This window comes from Macaca thibetana, chromosome 1, assembly GCF_024542745.1.
Source record: "Macaca thibetana thibetana isolate TM-01 chromosome 1, ASM2454274v1, whole genome shotgun sequence".
In the NCBI taxonomy this organism is placed as follows: domain Eukaryota; kingdom Metazoa; phylum Chordata; class Mammalia; order Primates; family Cercopithecidae; genus Macaca; species Macaca thibetana.
This window is the reverse complement of record NC_065578.1, coordinates 45585055-45602943: the sequence shown is the minus strand read 5'-3', so window position 1 is coordinate 45602943 and position 17889 is coordinate 45585055. Positions and strand designations below refer to the sequence as shown.

Sequence of the window (17889 nt, the reverse complement as noted above, 5' to 3'; positions counted from 1 at the left end):
ACCAGTTTTCCAGAAAAAAAAAAAAAAAAAAGTTTAAAAAGAAAATATCTGCAAGTGACCCTGAGCAATTTTTTATATCCCTGCCACTAAAGGTTACTTTCTTTTGGCAAAAGTTACAAAAACAACATATCGAGTATGCAGTCAGTAAATGATGAAATCTTGCCCTGAACACAGTGTGTGCAGTGAAGCCCTGTGATGCTGAGGGAAGAGTTAGGGATTAGGGGGTGGGCCAAAGAAAAGGTACCAGAGTTCAGCTGCAGACTAGAAACAACAGAAAGTCTGGAATACAACAAAACGAAACATCAGGAGATTCCTAGGTGTTCAGAAAGCAAAAGGAGAGTTACCATTCCAAAGGATGAGGAAGCCCAGTAATCTCCCACAATCCCAACTGCTACATCTCCAAGAGCTCCCTAGCTACCTGTCATACACGAGGTCTGGGAATACTTGCTAGAAGAATGAACAAAGAACAAGGCACACACAAGAGTATGATGGTTTTGTAGCAGAAGCAGCCTCCTAAGCCACATTTGGGCAGCAGTATTGTTGACAGCAGGAATGGTCAGAATTATTCAGCTCAAAGGGCTTTTCCAATGTGAGTAGGTAAGCAGATTATTTTGCATTGGCTTAGTATTTTTAGTTACTTGTTCCTTAAATTAGATCATGGGCCATATGGAAAACCCAGGCGGGCTTAATTGAGCCTACTGGCTGCTCAAGACTGATCAGGTGGAACTCACTTCAAGGATGACAGGGGCTCAGTAACTGGCTGGTACAAGTGGAACTAATGGCATGTGCACTGACATGAAGTCCCCAACTGTAGCTCCAGGTCTATAGAGCTTCAACAACTTTATTGGCCAAATGCTTCTTCCTATGTTTACAACTTAGTGTAAGCCTGCTCACTGGCTTCTCCTTCTAAGCCCCTAAGGGGGCAGTGAACTTTGGTACAGGCCTGGATATGGGGCAGGGGGTAATGAGTGAGTTAGAAACCTGCTGATGTTCCACAATTGGACAACAGGACAGAAAATCTTCTACTTCTTACTGCCAAAAACTGCAGAAAGACATGAACAGGTTGGAGACAGGACCCAGAGTGTATCTCTGCCACTGGTCCCAGTTTCCAATTTCTGGTGCCTCCAACAGAGTATACCCTTTGTCTTCTAGCTTCAGGGATTGGGTGATGCTATGTCAGCCTATGCATTTTGCAGAAGTACATAGGGCCAAAATTGGCCATGAGGTTTGGTATTACCAGCTCCCCAACCTGGCAGGATGAGAAGAAACAGAATGTGTCCATGAAAAGCCTTCGGAAATGAGTCAGATCTTCCACCTGCACCTGGATACTGTATTGATTGGCCAGGAGCTCAATGGCACCTTGCACCACATACTCGTTCTGTAAGTGTGAGAGTGAGCAGGTGGAATAGACAACGTGGCCTCCTGGTTTGGTGGCAAGGAGTCCAGCCCTGAAACCAGAAAGAGACAGAAGCAGTGACTAGTGAGCTTCCCAGCAGTAGAAGAGCAACATAAGGAGTTGCAAACATGGATAAGGGAAGGTACTATGGGATGGGTAGCTGGTTAGACCGCCTCTCAAGTCCCTTCCCCAATGACACTGCCTGAAAAGCCATTCTCAAGGCAGATAGCAACCCAACCTTACTCCATGAGCTCTTCACTAGGAAGTCTCCTTACAAGGGCCCCCTGAGCTCTGTTGATGGACCAAATTGCTATGCTGGCTATGGAATGAGTCCTTACCCTAGTAGTTATTTTTCAAACATGTGCTACTCACTGGTACTGAGGATGAAATAGCATGAGTGAATCTGTGCAGCCCACTCTAGTATATATGTCCTACGAGATAGGGTTGTTTTTGTTTTTGTTTTTTGACAGAGTCTTGCTCTGTTACCCAGGCTGGAGTGCAGTAGTGCAATCTCAGCTCACTGCAGCCTCCACCTCCTAGGTTCAAGTGATTCTCCTCCCTCAGCCCCCTGAGTAGCTGGGACTACAGGTGTGCATCGCCACACCCAGCTAATTCAGATAGGGTTTCCATGTTCCAGAGATGATCCCATGATTTCTGTCTCCTCTAGGCAGATCTCCAGCCATAAGATTCCTGTGTGGGTTATGGTCTTGGTAAGAGCTTCCAGTCCCCCAGTCTCCCAGGTGACCAGACTCCCAGAGCACTCAGGCACAAAGTCCTGAGTTTAAAAATCTGTCACTCACGCAAGAAGCTGCATTTGCAGCACAGGCAATATCTGTCGCTCCTTCTTCCTTGACCGCTTAAAGATGTTGTTTTCCTCCTCATGAAGGGAGTGGCGGTCTGTGGTACAGGGCACATCCACCAGCACCTACCCAGAGTGTTAAAGGTAAAGTATTAAAGATCCTTATAGGCTTCTCTTCCTTAGACCAGAGATGTTTTAGGCCCCTGGCCCAAGTTTGTGAAATATTCCCTCTGCCCATCCCTCCTTTGCAGAGTACCTGACAAAGTTCTTCATTTTAACTTGGTAGACATTGTGAAATAATGACTGGGGAAATAGTATATCTGGGAATATTCATGGCTGGTCAAAAACCCAAAATTAACACATAAACAACTATAATTTTTTTTTTTTTTAGAGACAAATATTGCTCTGTTGCCCAGACTGGAGTACAGTGATGTGATCATAGGTCACTGCAGCCTCAAACGCCCTGGGATCAAGCAGTCCTCCCACCTCAGCCTCCTGAGTAGCTGGGGCGACAGATGCAAACCACCACTCCAGACTAATTGACTAATTATATATATACACACACACACACACACACACACACACACACAATTTTTTTATTTTTTTGAGATGGAGTCTTCTCTGTCGCCCAGGCTGGAGTGCAGTGGTGCAATCTCGGCTCATTGCAAGCTCCGCCTCCTGGGTTTACGCCATTCTCCTGCCTCAGCCTCCCGAGCAGCTGGGACTACAGGCACCCACCACCATGCCCGGTTAATTTTTTGTAGTTTTAGTAGAGACAGGGCTTCACTGTGCTAGCCAGGATGGTCTCAATCTCCTGACCTCATGATCCGCCCGCCTCGGCCTCCCAAAGTGCTGGGATTACAGGCATGAGCCACCGCGCCTGGCCTAATTTTTGTATTTTTGTATTTTTGTAGAGACAGCATTTTGCTATGTTGCCCAGGCTAACTATAATTCTCTAAACAGTACACTTACGATTTGGTCATTTCTGTATTATACTCCAATAGGAAAGTTATTACAGTCTGGACAACATAGTGAGAGTGAGACCCCACCTGTACAAAAAATTTTTTTTAATTAGCCAGGCGTGGCGGTGGCATGCACCTGTAGTCCTGACTACAAAAAATTAGCCAGGTGTGGTGGCATGCACCTATAGTCCCAGCTACTCAAGTGGCTCAAATGGAAGGAATACTTGAGCCCAGGAGGTTGAGGATGTGGTAGGCCGAGATTGTGCCATTGCACTTTAGCCTGGGAGATACAGTAAGACTTTGTCTCAAAAAATAAATAAATAAAATAAAGTTATTAGAAAATTATGACAGGAGGCTGGGCACAGTGGCGCACATCTGTAATCCCAGCACTTTGGGAGGCCAAGCTGGGTGGATCACCTGAGGTCAGGAGTTCGAGACCAGCCTGGCCAACATGGTGAAACCCCGCCTCTACTCAAAATACAAAAATTAGCCAGGTATGGTGGCACATGCCTATAATCCCAGCTACTCGGGAGGCTACGGCAGGAGAATCACTTGAACTTGGGAGGCAGAGGTTGCAGTGAGCCGAGAGTGCGCCACTGCACTCCAGCCTGAACACCAAAGCGAGACTCCATCTCAAAAAAAAAAAAAAAAAATTAGCCGGGTGTGGTGGCAGCACTCTTGTAGTCCCAGCTACTACTCAGGAGGCTGAGGTGGGAGCACCGCTTGAACCTGGGGGGTGGAGGTTGCAGTAAGCCAAGATTGCACCACTGCACTCTAGCCTTGGCGACAAAGCAAGACTTCGCCTCAAGAAAAAAAAAAGAAGCTTACGATAGGACACAAAAATAACCACAAAACTTAAAAGGAAACAAGACTCCTTGAGCAAGTCAGCAGAAACAGAATCCCAGTAAAACTGAATTCCCAGTTTATTTGTTTGTTTGTTTTTGGGACGGAGTCTCACTCTGTCACCCAGGTTGGAGTGCAATGGCGCGATCTCAGCTCACTGCAACCTCCAACTCCTGGGTTCAAGCGATTCTCCCACCTCAGCCTCCTAAGTAGCTGGGACTACAGGTACATGATACCACACTCGGCTAATTTTTGTATTTTTTTAGTACAGACGGGGTTTCGCCATGTTGGCCAGGTTGGTCTCAAAATCTTGACCTCAGGTGATCCACTCGCCTCAGCCTCCTAAGGTGCTGGGATTACAAGCATGAGCCATCATGCCTGACTGACCCCAATTTGTTTTTTCAATGAGACTAGTCAATTGCAGGAGTGAGAAAGGGAGAAAGAGTAGGAGTGAGATGGGGAGAAAGAGTAGATGAAGTTCCATCTGTAATTGATTGTCAACAATAGTTTTGATATAGGAATTATCCAATGTAGAATTAAAATATTAATATAAACCTTCCTAGATAACAAAAGAAGTTAAAAGAAAAACAAAACAGCAAGGACAGAGACCCCACAGTGAAAGAAACATGGTAAATAAACACAGTAAAATAATTTGACAGGGGTCAGGCGCAGTGGCTCACACCTGTAATTCCAGCACTTTGGGAGGCTGAGGCAAGCAGATCACGAGGTCAAGAGATCAAGACCATCCTGGCCAACATGGTGAAACCCCATCTCTACTAAAAACACAAAAATTATCTGGGCGTGGTGGCGCGCACCTGTAGTCCCAGATACTCAGGTGGCTGAGGCAGGAGAATCGCTTAAACCCAGGAGGCAGAGGTTGCAGTGAGCCAAGATCGTACCACTGCACTCCAGTCTGGCAACAGAGTGAGACTCCATCTCAAAAAAAATTAGGCCGGGAGCAGTGGCTCACGCCTACAATCCCAGCACTTTGGGAGGCCAAGGCGGGCGAATCACCCGAGGTCAGGAATTCAAGACCAGCCTGGCCAACATGGCGAAACCCTGTCTCTACTAAAAATACAAAAATTAGCCTGGCATGGTGGCGGGTACCTGTAATCCCAGCTACTCAGGAGGCTGAGGCAGGAGAATCGCTTGAACCTGGGAGGCGGAGGTTGCAGTGAGCCAAGATTGTGCCACTGCACCCCAGCCTGGGCGACACAGCGAGACTCCGTCTCAAAATAAATAAATAAATACAAAAATTAGTCGGGCATGGTGGCGGGTGGCTGTAATCCCAGCTACTTGGGAGGCTGAGGCACAAGAATTGCTTGAACCCGGAATGTGGAGGTTGCAGTGAGCCAAGATGAGGCCACTGAACTCCAACTTGGGCAACACAGCGAGACTCTGTCTCAAAAAATAAATAAATAAAATAATAATAATTTGACAGAGCTGAGATCAAAATCATCAATGGCATCAATTGCTTAAGTCAGCAATGAAAAGAATAAAATTTATAGATTGGCTCACAAAGCAAAACCTGTCTATGCAGCATATAAGAGATACACCTAAAAGGAAATGGCCTAAATACAAAGGGATGAGCAAAGGTACAGCTGCAATGTTAAATAAGAAAAAAGCTGTAGGAGTTTCCCCGACCCAAAAAGGAGGATATGTCTATAGACTCTTTCCTTACTCCTTCTCAAGTGTCCTGAGTCGTGGCCACAACTCTTAGGAAGATGGCTACAAGATATACTTAGGACTGCTGGACTCCTGAGCCCCCAATGCAGAGAAACAGCAAAGCTATGTAATTTCAAGGGGACTATAAATCGATGGCAATATATCTGAATATCTTGATTCTAATATATCTAATATTGCTTCAGTAGTGTCAACAGTGGAAAATGTTCATTTTGAGGGGCCAAGGCGGGCGGATTGCTTTAGCCCAGGAGTTCGAGAACTGCCTGGGCAATATGACAAAACCCCGTCTCTACAAAAAATACCAGAAAAATTAGCTGGGCATGCTGGCATGTGCTTGTAGTCCCAGCTACTTGGGAAGATGAGGCAGGAGAATTGCTTGAGCCCAGGGAGCAGAGGTTGCAGTGAGCCAAGATTGTGCCATTGTACTCCAGCCTGGGCAATGGGAGTGAAACCCTGTCTCAAAAATAAAAAAATATGTTGATCTCAGTCACAGAAGAAAGAAAAGGAAGTTGTACTGTTGCACTACACTTAGGAAACATTTAGGGAGGGTAGTCAAATCACTCCACATCAGATATGGCATGTGCATCTTCACATCAGGCACTGGCATGGATGTCAGTCATAAATAACCAGTCCTGCCAGGATAGTGCTCCCACTGAATCTCAGCCCTGGGCAAGTGTCTAACAAATATTATTTGTATTAATATAAATTTGTATGATATTGTATTATAAGGGAAGATAGAAACATGTTCAAATAAACATCATATTATTTGAAATAGAGCTCACAAAAAAAAAGTTGTGAGTTGGGGGGAAGGGTTAGTGTCTTCCATGAACATGCAGAGCTCTGAGGTCCTGTCCCTTCTCCAGCTGATGGACAAGTGGAGCTGGGAGAAGGATGGAGTTACCAAGAGTATGTAGAGCCCTGAGATAGTATTCTTCTTTGCATCTAAAGTGCTTAACGCAGCTGGGCGTGGTGGCTCACACCTGTAATCCTAATGCTTTGGGAGGCTGAGGCAGGAGGATCACTTGAACTCAGGAATTTGAGACCAGCTTGGACAACATAGTGAGACTTCATCTCTATAAAAAATTAAAAAATTAGCCAGGCATGGTGCACGTGCCTGTAGTCTCAACTACTTGGGAGGTTGAGGTAGGAGGATCCCTTAAGCCCAGAAAGTCAAGACTGAAGTGAGCCATGATTGAGCCACTGCATTCCAGCCCCAGCAAGACCTTGTCTCAAATAAATAAATAAAAGTACTTAACACTTGCCTACCACAGCAGAGTATATTGTACACAACTAGGTTTTGTTTTGTTTTGTTTTGTTTTGTTTTTGAGACAAAGTCTCGCTCTTGTACCCCAGGCTGGAGTACAATGGTGTGATCTCGGCTCACTGCAATCTCTGCCTCCTGGGTTCAAGCAATTCTCCTGCCTCGGCCTCCCGAGTAGCTGGGATTACAGGTGCCTACCACCACACCCTTTTGTATTTCTAGTAAAGACAGGGTTTCACCATGTTGGCCAGGCTGGTCTCGAACTCCTGACCTCAGGTGATCCACCCGCCTCAGCCTCCCAAAGTGCTGGGATTACAGTCGTGAGCCACCGTGCCCGGCCACAACTAGTTTTTCAACAAACAAATTAACAAAGACATCTTCAAACATCAAAGCTGTCAAGTGAAATAGCAGGTCACTCATTCTATATTGTTCCAAAATAAGTAGCTAGGATCAATGAATGGAAATAATAATTATAATAATGGTAAGGATTGTGATGATTATAATACTAGTGAATGTTTTCTATATTCCAGACATTGTGCCAAATGCATTCTTATTTAATTTTCACCTACAGGATAGGCACTATACTATTACCCTCATTTTACAGATGAAGAAGCTGAAGTTTAACTGAAAGTTAAGTAACTCACTGAAACTTCTCCGGCTGATAAGTAATGGAACCAGGTCTAATCCAAGCAGTCTGATTCCAGAATCCTTGCCCTCACCCATATACTATGCAATCTACAGATTGCAGTAAGAGGCAGAACTTTCTAACATTGTAAGTGTTCAACAACAGAATCTCAGTGTGCACCCATCAATGGATGTGTTTAAGCATAGGCTGAAAAATGATGATGGCTCCTGCTTGCCTAATTTTCACCGCCAGGTACTATACTAAGTGCTTTCCCTGGATACTCACTGAATCTGCACAATAATCCTAAGTGGTAGGATTACCCTGTTTCACAAACGAAGAGGTTGAAGTTCAGCAAGATCAAGTTTGCCTAAGGTTAGTAAGTAGCACCCCTGTAATGTAGAAATTGGTTAGGCTGACAGGAGAGGTCATGCTCTCTCCACCATGTTCCACTGCTCTCATATCAAGAAAAATGAATAGGCCAGGCACAGTGGCTCACACCTGTAATCCCAGCACTTTGGGAGGCTGAGGCGAGTGGATCACTTGAGGTCAGGTGTTCGAGGCCAGTCTGACCAACATGGTGAAACCCTGTCTCTATTAAAAAAAACAAAATTAGCCAGGCGTGGCGGCACACACCTGTAATCCCAGCTGCTTGGGAGGCTAAGGCAGGAGAACTGAACTTTGAACTGAGGCTTGAACCAGGGAGGCAGAGGTTGCAGTGAGCCAAGATTGCACCACTGCACTCCAGCCTGGGCAACGAGAGCAAAACTGTCTCAAAGAAAAAGAAAAAAAAATGAGTAGGGGATTCCTACACAGGCAGAAAGCAAGTCTCAAGCCTATCCAAGATTCCATAAGCCTTGGTCTTTCTTTCAGTTTCTTAGAGTGATTGAGGCAGAATGGTGAGAACTAGACAGATTGGGTAAATCAGGTGACAACACAGAGACAACAGCTATATATTTTATATATTTTTAGAAATATGTGTTCTAAACAAATATTTTTAGAATATGCCATTTAAAATAAAATAAATAACTTAAAAACATGAAGAGACTGGCCTGGACAATGGCTCACACCTATAATCCCAGCACTTTGGGAGGCTGAGGTGGGAGGACTGCTCAAGCTCAGGAGTTCAAGACCAGCCTGGGCAACATAGTGAGACCCCATCACTACAAAAAATCATTTGCTGGGCATGATGGCACACTCCTCTAGTCCCAGCTACTCGGGAAACAGAGGCAGAAGAACCCCTTGAGCCCAGGAGGTTGAGGCTGCAGTGAGCTGTGTTCACACCACTGTACTCCAGCCTGGGTGACAAAGTGAAAACCTGTCACTCAAAAAAAAAATTTAAAAGTAAATATGGAGACTTTCAACATGATTCATAATAAGAGACTGTAAATTAGATACTATCCATTTGGCAAAAAAATTAAGTTTGACAGCATCAATGTTGGCAGGATGTGGGAAATCAGTACTCATTCCTTATCAGTAGGAGTGAAACTGGTTTAACCTCCACAGAGATTTAGCAATCTCTATCAAAATCTTAAATTGATATAAACTGTTATTCAACAACTATACTTCAAAAATGTCAACAAAATTAAAAAAGGACTTAATCCCAGGACACATTATTAAATGAAAAAAATACGGCCGGGCGCGGTGGCTCACGCCTGTAATCCCAACACTTTGGGAGGCCAAGACGGGCGGATCACGAGGTCAGGAGATCGAGACCATCCTGGCTAACACGGTGAAACCCCGTCTCTACTAAAAAATACAAAAAACTAGCCGGGCGAGGTGGCGGGCGCCTATAGTCCCAGCTACTCGGGAGGCTGAGGCAGGAGAATGGCGTGAACCCGGGAGGCGGAGCTTGCAGTGAGCTGAGATCCGGCCACTGTACTCCAGCCTGGGCGACAGAGCGAGACTCCGTCTCAAAAAAAAAAAATAAATAGAAAAAAATACAAAGTTCAGAAGAGTGAGTACAATATAATATACTATCGGCCAGGCGCAGTGGCTCACGCCTGTAATCCCAGCACTTTGGGAGGCCGAGGCGGGTGGATCACGAGGTCTGGAGTTCAAGACCAGCCTGGCCAAGATGGTGAAGCCCCGTCTCTACTAAAAAAAAAATACAAAAATTAGCCAGGCATGGTGGTGGGTACTTGTAATCCCAGCTACTCAGGAGGCTGAGGCAGAGAATTGCTTGAACCCGGGAGGCAGTGGTTGCAGTGAGCAGAGATCGCACCCTTGCACTCCAGCCTGGGCAACAAAAGTGAAACTCCTTCTCAAAAAAAAAAAAAAAAAAAAAAAAAAGAAACAATCATTATCTATAGGGTGGGGAAATAGGGGGCTACAGGCCAGAAGAGAGAAACTCACTTTTCACTGGATACTCTTTTGTGCCTTCTGAATTTTGTACCGTGTGCTGTACTAACATTCAAAAATAAATAAATGAGTTTATTCATACTTATCTTCGTGAGGCTTTCTGAGCAACCAAGTGACTTGAGAAATAAAGTAAGCCTAATAACTTTTTTCCCCACTCAAATAGGTTCAAATTCTTTTTTGCTGCCAACTGTCTTTAATGGAGACAATAACCAGTCATCTAAGCTGATTTTTCTTTTGGTCAAATCACCAATGTAGAACTGGCTGGTTCAGAAACAGCTCTACATACTCAAACATAGGGGCTGGATCCTAACCCCTCAGGCCCTGGAGCCAGGATGGGGAGCCCACATTAAGCTGGATGCATGTCCTAAATCAAGAATCACTCACCCGGTCATAGGTGTCCCCCTCCAGTTCTCCCCATTTCCTGCCATCCCATGAGGTAACTCGAACTCGATTTCCATCCCTGATCTCTTGAGGCACATAGCTGTGAAGGATCTTCTGTAGTCTGGCTATTCGGGAAGTGGAGAGATCATTGGCAGCAAGATTGCCTGTGGAAATAAAGATACTTCAGAGGCCATGGCCCAGTGAAACATTCCACCAGCAATGGCACTAATGGAGTCAGAACAATTCTCAGGCAGTCCCAGCCAACACAAACCCCAGCATCAGGAACATTTATTATGTGCATGGCACAGCATCAGTCATTCTGGAGTGGGGTTGCAATGGCAAACACCTACATGGGCCAGAAAGTTATTTAAGTCAATGAATAAAGCAGACCAAGTAAGACTCCTTTCCTTTCTCCTTTCCTGTCCCCTCTCCCCTTTCTCCCCCTCTCTTTCCCCTTTTCCTTTCCTATTCCCATTCCTTTCCTCTTTCTCCTCTCCTTTCTCCTTTTCCTTTCCTTTCTCCTCCCCTTTTCCCCCTCCCCTTTCCTCCCTTTCCTTTCCTCCCTTTCTTTCCTTTCCTTTATTTCCTTTTCTTTTCTTTCTCTCTCTCTCTTTCCTTTTTCTTTTTTTTTTTTTGAGACAGTCTCATTCTGTCACCCAGGCTGGAGTTCAGTGGCACACTCTCGGCTAACTGCAACCTCCACCTCCTGGGTTCAAGTGATTATCATGCCTCAGCCTCCCGAGTAACTGGGACCATGGGTGTGCGCCACTTCACCTGGCTAATTTTTGCATTTTTAGTAGAGACAGGGTTTCATCATGTTGGCCAGACTGGTCTTGAACTCCTTACCTCAGGTGATCCCACCTGCCTTGGCCTCCCAAAGTGCTAGGATTACGGGTGTGAGCCATTGCACCCAGCCACATTCTTTTTTTTTTTTTTTTTTAAAGACAGGGTCTTTGAGTCTAGGCACAGTGGCTCACGCCTCTCATCCCAGCACTTTGGGAGGAGGCCAAGGTAGGTGAATTGCTTCAGCCCAGGAGTTCGAGGCCAGCCTGGGCAACATAGCAATACCTCATTTCTACAAAAATAAAAATGTATTTAAATAATTTTTTAAAAAGAGACTGAAAGGCCGGGAGCGGTGGCTCATGCCTGTAATCCCAGCACTTTGGGAGGCCAAGGCAGGCAGATCACAAGGTACGGAGATCGAGACCATCATGGCTAACATAGTGAAACCCCATCTCTATTAAAAATACAAAAAATTCGCTGAGCATGGTGGTGGGTGCCTGTAGTCCCAGCTACTCGGGTGGCTGAGGCAGGAGAATGGCGTGAACCCAAGAGGCAGAGCTTGCAGTGAGCCAAGATCGCACCACTGCACTCCAGCCTGGGCGACAGAGCGAGACTCTGTTTAAAAAAAAAAAAAAAAAGAGAGACTGGGTCTCATTATGTTGCCCAGGTGGGTCTTGAATTCCTGGCCTCAAGCAATTCTCCCACCTCAGCCTCCCAAAGTGCTGGGATAATGGGTATGGGCCACCATGCCCAGCAAAGAATATTTCTTTCTTTTTTTTTTTTTTTTTTTTTTTTGAGACGGAGCCTCACTCTGTCACCCAGGCTGGAGTGCAGTGGCCTCCAAGTAGCTGGGACTACAGGCGCCCGCCACCGCGCCCGGCTAGTTTTTTGTATTTTTTTTTTTAGTAGAGACAGGGTTTCACCATGTTAGCCAGGATGGTCTCGATCTCCTGACCTCGTGATCCACCCGCCTCGGCCTCCCAAAGTGCTGGGATTACAGGCTTGAGCCACCACGCCCGGCCAAGAATATTTATTTCTAAAAAAATATGCTCTCCCACTATTCTGGAAACCTATGGCTCTCTTCATCTTTGGTAGATACTACAGTGGATTTACCCAAAATTATTCTCCTCTTCCCCCTTAGGAATAGAACCCCAATTTTTTGGAAGGGGAAAATTGCCCCAGAAGACTACATTTCTCAACGTTTCTTTAGTTTCGCTCTTGTTGCCCAGGCTAGAGTGCAATGGCGTGATCTCGGTTTACAGTAACCTCCACCTCCTGGGTTCAAGCGATTCTCCTGCCTCAGCCTCCCGAGTAGCTGGGATTACAGGCATGTGCCACCATGCCAGCCAATGTTGTATTTTTAGTAGAGATGGGGTTTCTCCATGTTGGTCAGGTTGGTCTTGAACTCCCGACCTCAGGTGATCTGCCTGCCTCGGCCTCCCAAAGTGCTTGGATTACAGGTGTGCGCCACCAGACCCGGCCAAGCCTTTCTTTCACAACTAAATATGACTATATGACTAACTTTTGGTCATAGTTGTAGGCAGAAGTATTGGATAGGAATTCTGGGAAGATATTTTTAAAAAGCTGACATAATTGGGAGATGAAATGAGTCTCTTTTGCCCAATCCTTTCCTCTTGACTTAAATATGGATGTGATGGCTGGACCTCCAGCAGTCATTTTGGACCATGAGGCCTTGCCTTAGAGCTTTATTAGTTATATATCTTCTCCCTCTTAAAGGGAGGGAGGCTAAGGCTAACACTAGCAACAAAATACATTGCAAAAGGAAAAAGGGAGCTTAAGTCCCTGATGATTGTGGAGCCTCCATACCTGGAGTGCCTATATCTCAGCTTCTCTTATGTAAGAGATAAATTAATGTTTCCTCTTTAAGCTAATTAGTTAGGTTTTCTATCAAATGCATCCAAACCTAATTCTGATTTACCATCTATCTTTCATTTTCTCTTTATTGATAGACATGAGTTCAAGAAATATCTCACTTTGCTTAGTGCTACTGTGATAAAAATATTGCAAGTTTGATGATAAATGACAGTTGATACCTGGCTTCTGAGTCAAAGAGCAACAAGGGAGGGTGCAAGAATGCAAGATGCGAGTGTCTACCTTATCTAATGGGAGTGGTCACTACTATGAACCAGCTTAGTAATACCACAAATAAATGTCTCCCTTTTTTTTATTTTAATGGAGACGAGGTCTCACTATGTTGCCCAGGCTAATCTTGAACTCCTGGACTCAAGTATTCCACCTGCCTTGGCCTCCTAGCTTGTGCTGGGATTACAGGTGTAAGTCACCGCCCCCGGCCAATGTCTCCATTTTTGAGGGCACTCAAAGAAGTAAAAATTGTATTCTCTGCTCTAGAGGAATTTGCAGAAGGATATGAACTGAGAAAAAGAAAGATGGGTTCCAGTTCTGGCTCTACCTCTAATTCTTGTATTATTTATTTAATCTCCACAGAACTCAATTTCTCCCTCCATAAAATATGAGGGCTAGACTAAGTAAACCCTAACTTCCCTTCTTATACAAATTCTGTGATCCTGTCTTCCTCGAATCAAGAGTCGTCATTTGGATAAGGAGCTGGGATGAAGGTGAGGTGCTGATAGTTAAGCACACCTTAGAAGAACAACTCTCAATTACTTCTTCTTTGCCCTTCTTCCTCCTCCTAGTTCAAGTTCCTCCTCCTCCAAGTAATCCTACCCTTACTCATCTCCCTTCTAATGGATTCCCACAGCATTCAGTCAGATGAGAATTGTCCAGCACATCGGCTGGGCTCTCTTGCATTGGATTCATTAAGCCCATGACCCATCTTTTCTTCCCTCCCTCTGGACTTCCAGAAAATGTGATACCTGTCTGAATCAACCAATGCCTATCATAAGGCTGGATGCTGACTCAAACTGTGCAAGCCGGCTGACAAGAGCTGGAAAACAAGGGTCTAGGCCCAACAGAAAGGCTTAGGCACAGCGCAAGAGAAGCCTGGCTGAGCTCCACTGCACTCCAACTTGGGTAGAAAAGCGAAACTTCGTCTCAAAAAAAAAAAACAAAACAGTGCACAAGGCCTTGGCTGGGCTACTTTACTGAGACAAATAAGATGTGGGCCTATCCCCAAGGAATCCACCTTTTTTTTTTTTTTTTTTTTTGAGACAGAGTTTTGTTCTTGTTGCCCAAGCTAGAGTGCAATGGCGCGATCTCGGCTCACTGCAACCTCCATCTCCCAGGTTCAAGCGATTCTCCTGCCTTAGCCTCTCCAGTAGCTGGGATTAGCCTGCTACCAGGCCCGGCTAGTTTTTTGTATTTTAAATAGAAATGGGGTTTCACCATGTTAGCCAGGCTGGTCTTGAACTCCTGACCTCAGGTGATCCACCCGCCTCAGCCTTCCAAAGTGCTGGAATTATATGCGTGAGTCACCGTGCCCGGCCAGAATCCATCTTCTTTAAGAGGGAGAAGATATAACTAGTAAAGCCCTAAGGCAAGGCTAATGTTGCAAGGGCGATACCCATGCTGTGGGAGCACAGGAGACAGGCATCATTTCTGAACCGGCCAGCAGAAGTCATAAGGAAAGACGTCCAAGAAGTGGCACACTTGAGCTGAGGCTTGAAAGTCAAAAGGATGGCTGGGCATGGTGGCTCACACCTGTAATCCCAGCATTTTGGGAGGCCGAGGCGGGCGGATCACAAGGTCAGGAGGTCGAAACCATCCTGGCTAACACGGTGAAACCCTGTCTCTACTAAAAGTACAAAAACAAATTAGCCAGGCATGGTGGCGGGTGCCTGTAGTCCTAGCTACTCAGAAGGCTGAGGCAGGAGAATGGCGTGAACCCGGGAGGCAGAGCTTGCAGTGAGCCAAGGTCGCGCCAGCCTGGGCAACAGAGTGAGACTCCGTTTCAAAAAAAAAAAAGAAAGTCAAAAGAATTTGGACAGCCAAGGGTGAGGGAATTCCAGGGAGAAAATTTAACAAGAGCAAAGGCAACAGAGAGTAGCAGAGTAAGGTTAAAGCACATAAAGCCTGGAAGAGTGACATATAAAACATATAAATGGTGACTGCAGGTAGATCTTATCATTTTGGCTAGTAGGCTAAAGAAATGGGCTTAATCTTAGAGGAAAAGTAAACAGATGAAGAGGAGTGTGTGTCATGTGATCAACTGATCAGAGCCCTACTTTAATCTGACTTCAGAGAACTTGTTCAGCAATCTTTCTTGACCAATTAACAGAGAAAGAGAGGAACTAACGAAAAAATATACAAGCTTAGCAAGTAAGTACTACCCTCCACTCTGACTTTGGGACTAGAGAACCTACCATATTCTTTTTGTGTGTGTGTGTGTGAGACAGGGTTTCACTCTGTCACCAAGGTTGCAGTGCAGTGGCACGATCTCAGCTCATTGTAACCTCCACCTCCCAGGTTCAAGCAATTCTCCTGCCTCAGCTTCCTGAGTAGTTGGTATTACAGGCGTGCACCATCACACCTGGCTAATTTATATATTTTTAGTAGAGACAGGGTTTCACCATGTTGACCAGGCTGGTCTGGAACTCCTGCCATCAGGTGATCTGAATGCCTCGGCCTCCCAAAGTGCTGGGATTACAGACATGAGCCACTGCACCCGGCTGAACCTACTATATTCAATGTACCTGGGACTAGATGAGGTGGGGAGCTCTCTCTGCCCAACACACCAGCACCCCGACTTACGGCAACAGCCAGTCTGAAGCAACGCTAGTGTCTTTCCCCCAGGAGCTGCACACAGGTCAAGCACGATGTCCCCAGGCTGAAGGCCAAGGGCCAGGACAGGCAGCAAGGAGGCAGCATCCATCAGGTAGTAGTCCATGACACCCAGGCTGCCAGGTCTGGAAAAGAGGAGACCACTTTATTGTTAAATTCCAGGTCAGGACACCCACTGGGAGTCAAGGCCACCAAGTCCATGCCCTCTGGGGCCTGAGCTCCAATCAGCAAAAATTCATTTCTCAGACCCACACTTACTTATTCACTTATTCATTCATCTATACGGGAGCCAGAATTATTATTTATTTATTTATTTATTTATTTATTGACAGAGTTTCACTTTTGTTGCCCAGGCTGGAGTGCAGTGGCACGATCTCGGCACACTGCAACCTCTGCCTCCCAGTTTCAAGTGATTCTCCTGCCTCAGCCTCCCGAGTAGCTGGGATTACAGGTGCCCGCCACCATGCCTGGCTAATTTTTTTTTTTTTTTTTGAGATGCAGTCTCGCTCTGTTGCCCAGGCTGGAGTGCAGTGGAGCAATGTTGGCTCACTGCAACCTCTGCCTCCCAGATTCAAGTGATTCTCCTGTCTCAGCCTCCCGAGTAGCTGGGATTACAGGCATGTACTACCACGCCCAGCTAATTTTTTGTATTTTTTAGTAGAGACGGGGTTTCACTATTTTGGCCAGGCTGGTCTTGAACTCCTAATCTCACACAATCTGCCCGATTTGGCCTCCCAAAGTGCTGGGATTACAGGTGTGAGCCACTGTGCCTGGCCAATTACTGTTTTTAAATAGCTGTCTTCCTCACTAAACTGGAAGCTCTATGAGGGCTTGTGCGTCAAGGCACTTGAATGCCTAGTATTTGGTAGACAAAATTTTTTTTTTTTTTTTTTTTTTTGAGATACAGTCTCGCTCTGTCGCCCAGGCTGGAGTACAGTGGCACGATCTCAGCTCACTATAATCTCCGCCTCCCGGGTTCAAGCAATTCTCCTGCCTCAGCCTCCCAAGTAGCTGGGACTACAGGTGCACACCACCACACCCAGCTAATTTTTTTTTTTTTTTTTTTGAGACAGAATCTCGCTCTGTCACCCAGGCTGGAGTGCAGTGGCATGATCTCAGCTCACTGCAAGCTCCACCTCCCGGGTTCACGCCATTCTCCTGCCTCAGCCTCCCGAGTAGCTGGGACTACAGGCGCATGCTGCCACGCCCGGCTAATTTTTTGTATTTTTAGTAGAGACGGGGTTTCACCGTGTTAGCCAGGATGGTTTTGATCTTCTGACCTTGTGATCCGCCTGCCTCGGCCTCCCAAAGTTCTGGGATTACAGGCATGAGCCATCGTGCCCAGCCACCCAGCTAATTTTTTTGTATTTTAGTAGAGACAGGGTTTCACCGTGTTGCCCAGGCTGGTCTCAAACTCCTGAGCTCAGGCAATCCGCCCGCCTCAGCCTCCCAAAGTGCTAGGATTAGAGGCGTGAGCCACCGCGCCCAGTCAATATTTTTAAATAAATAAATCAGTCTTTCAAAATTTATTCTTTTCAAAAAATAAATCAGTCTTTTTGAAAGTCCGATAAAGTCTTTCAAAAAGTTGTAGGGTATCGATTCCCATACCCTACAACTAACATTGAGCTCTCCTTAATTGTTAAAGCAGAATTCAGCATTTGATTCTGCAGTCTTTTCTCATGCAACTTCATATACATGAGGACTGAATCAAGAAACTGGAAGTTCTTTCTTTTTCCCAGTCTAATACCAAGTTTGTGCCCCTATGCCAGCCCTATTTCCTAGGAAAGTCCCACTACCTCTTTGCTACCATGAAGTTACTTTTCCTATTCACTTTGATGGGTGGCTGTGAGGGCAAAATGAGAAGACTGCTGTGAATAACACACATTTCAACTTGAGAGAGCCCAGTGAGTGCTCATATAAAAGGTGGCTGTTTTCTGCCAGAGGCACAGAGCAGAGTGGGTTCAAAGTGCAGGTTCTGGGTTTAAATATTAGCCACACCACTTACCATCTGAGGGACCTAAAGCAAGTAAGAATCTTAACTTCTGTGTACCTCAGTTTCCCCAAATGTAAAAGAGGAAC

General features: G+C 45.7%; 1 protein-coding gene across 4 annotated transcripts in view; it reads right to left on the bottom strand.

Moving 5' to 3' along the window:
* The window catches only part of LOC126961331 (fatty-acid amide hydrolase 1), a 61789-nt gene that overhangs the window by 38945 nt on the left and 4955 nt on the right, over positions 1-17889 (bottom strand). For all 4 annotated transcript variants that reach the window (XR_007728276.1, XM_050801569.1, XM_050801577.1 and 1 more), the window contains exons 3-6: positions 15781-15935; positions 10312-10472; positions 2197-2321; positions 1250-1448 (exon numbers count right to left, since the gene is read on the bottom strand). Coding sequence is in view for 3 of the 4 variants with exons in the window: in XM_050801569.1 (XP_050657526.1) it covers positions 1250-1448; positions 2197-2321; positions 10312-10472; positions 15781-15935 (640 nt within the window). In the remaining variant the exon portion in view is untranslated. The remainder of the gene's footprint in view (positions 1-1249; positions 1449-2196; positions 2322-10311; positions 10473-15780; positions 15936-17889) is intronic.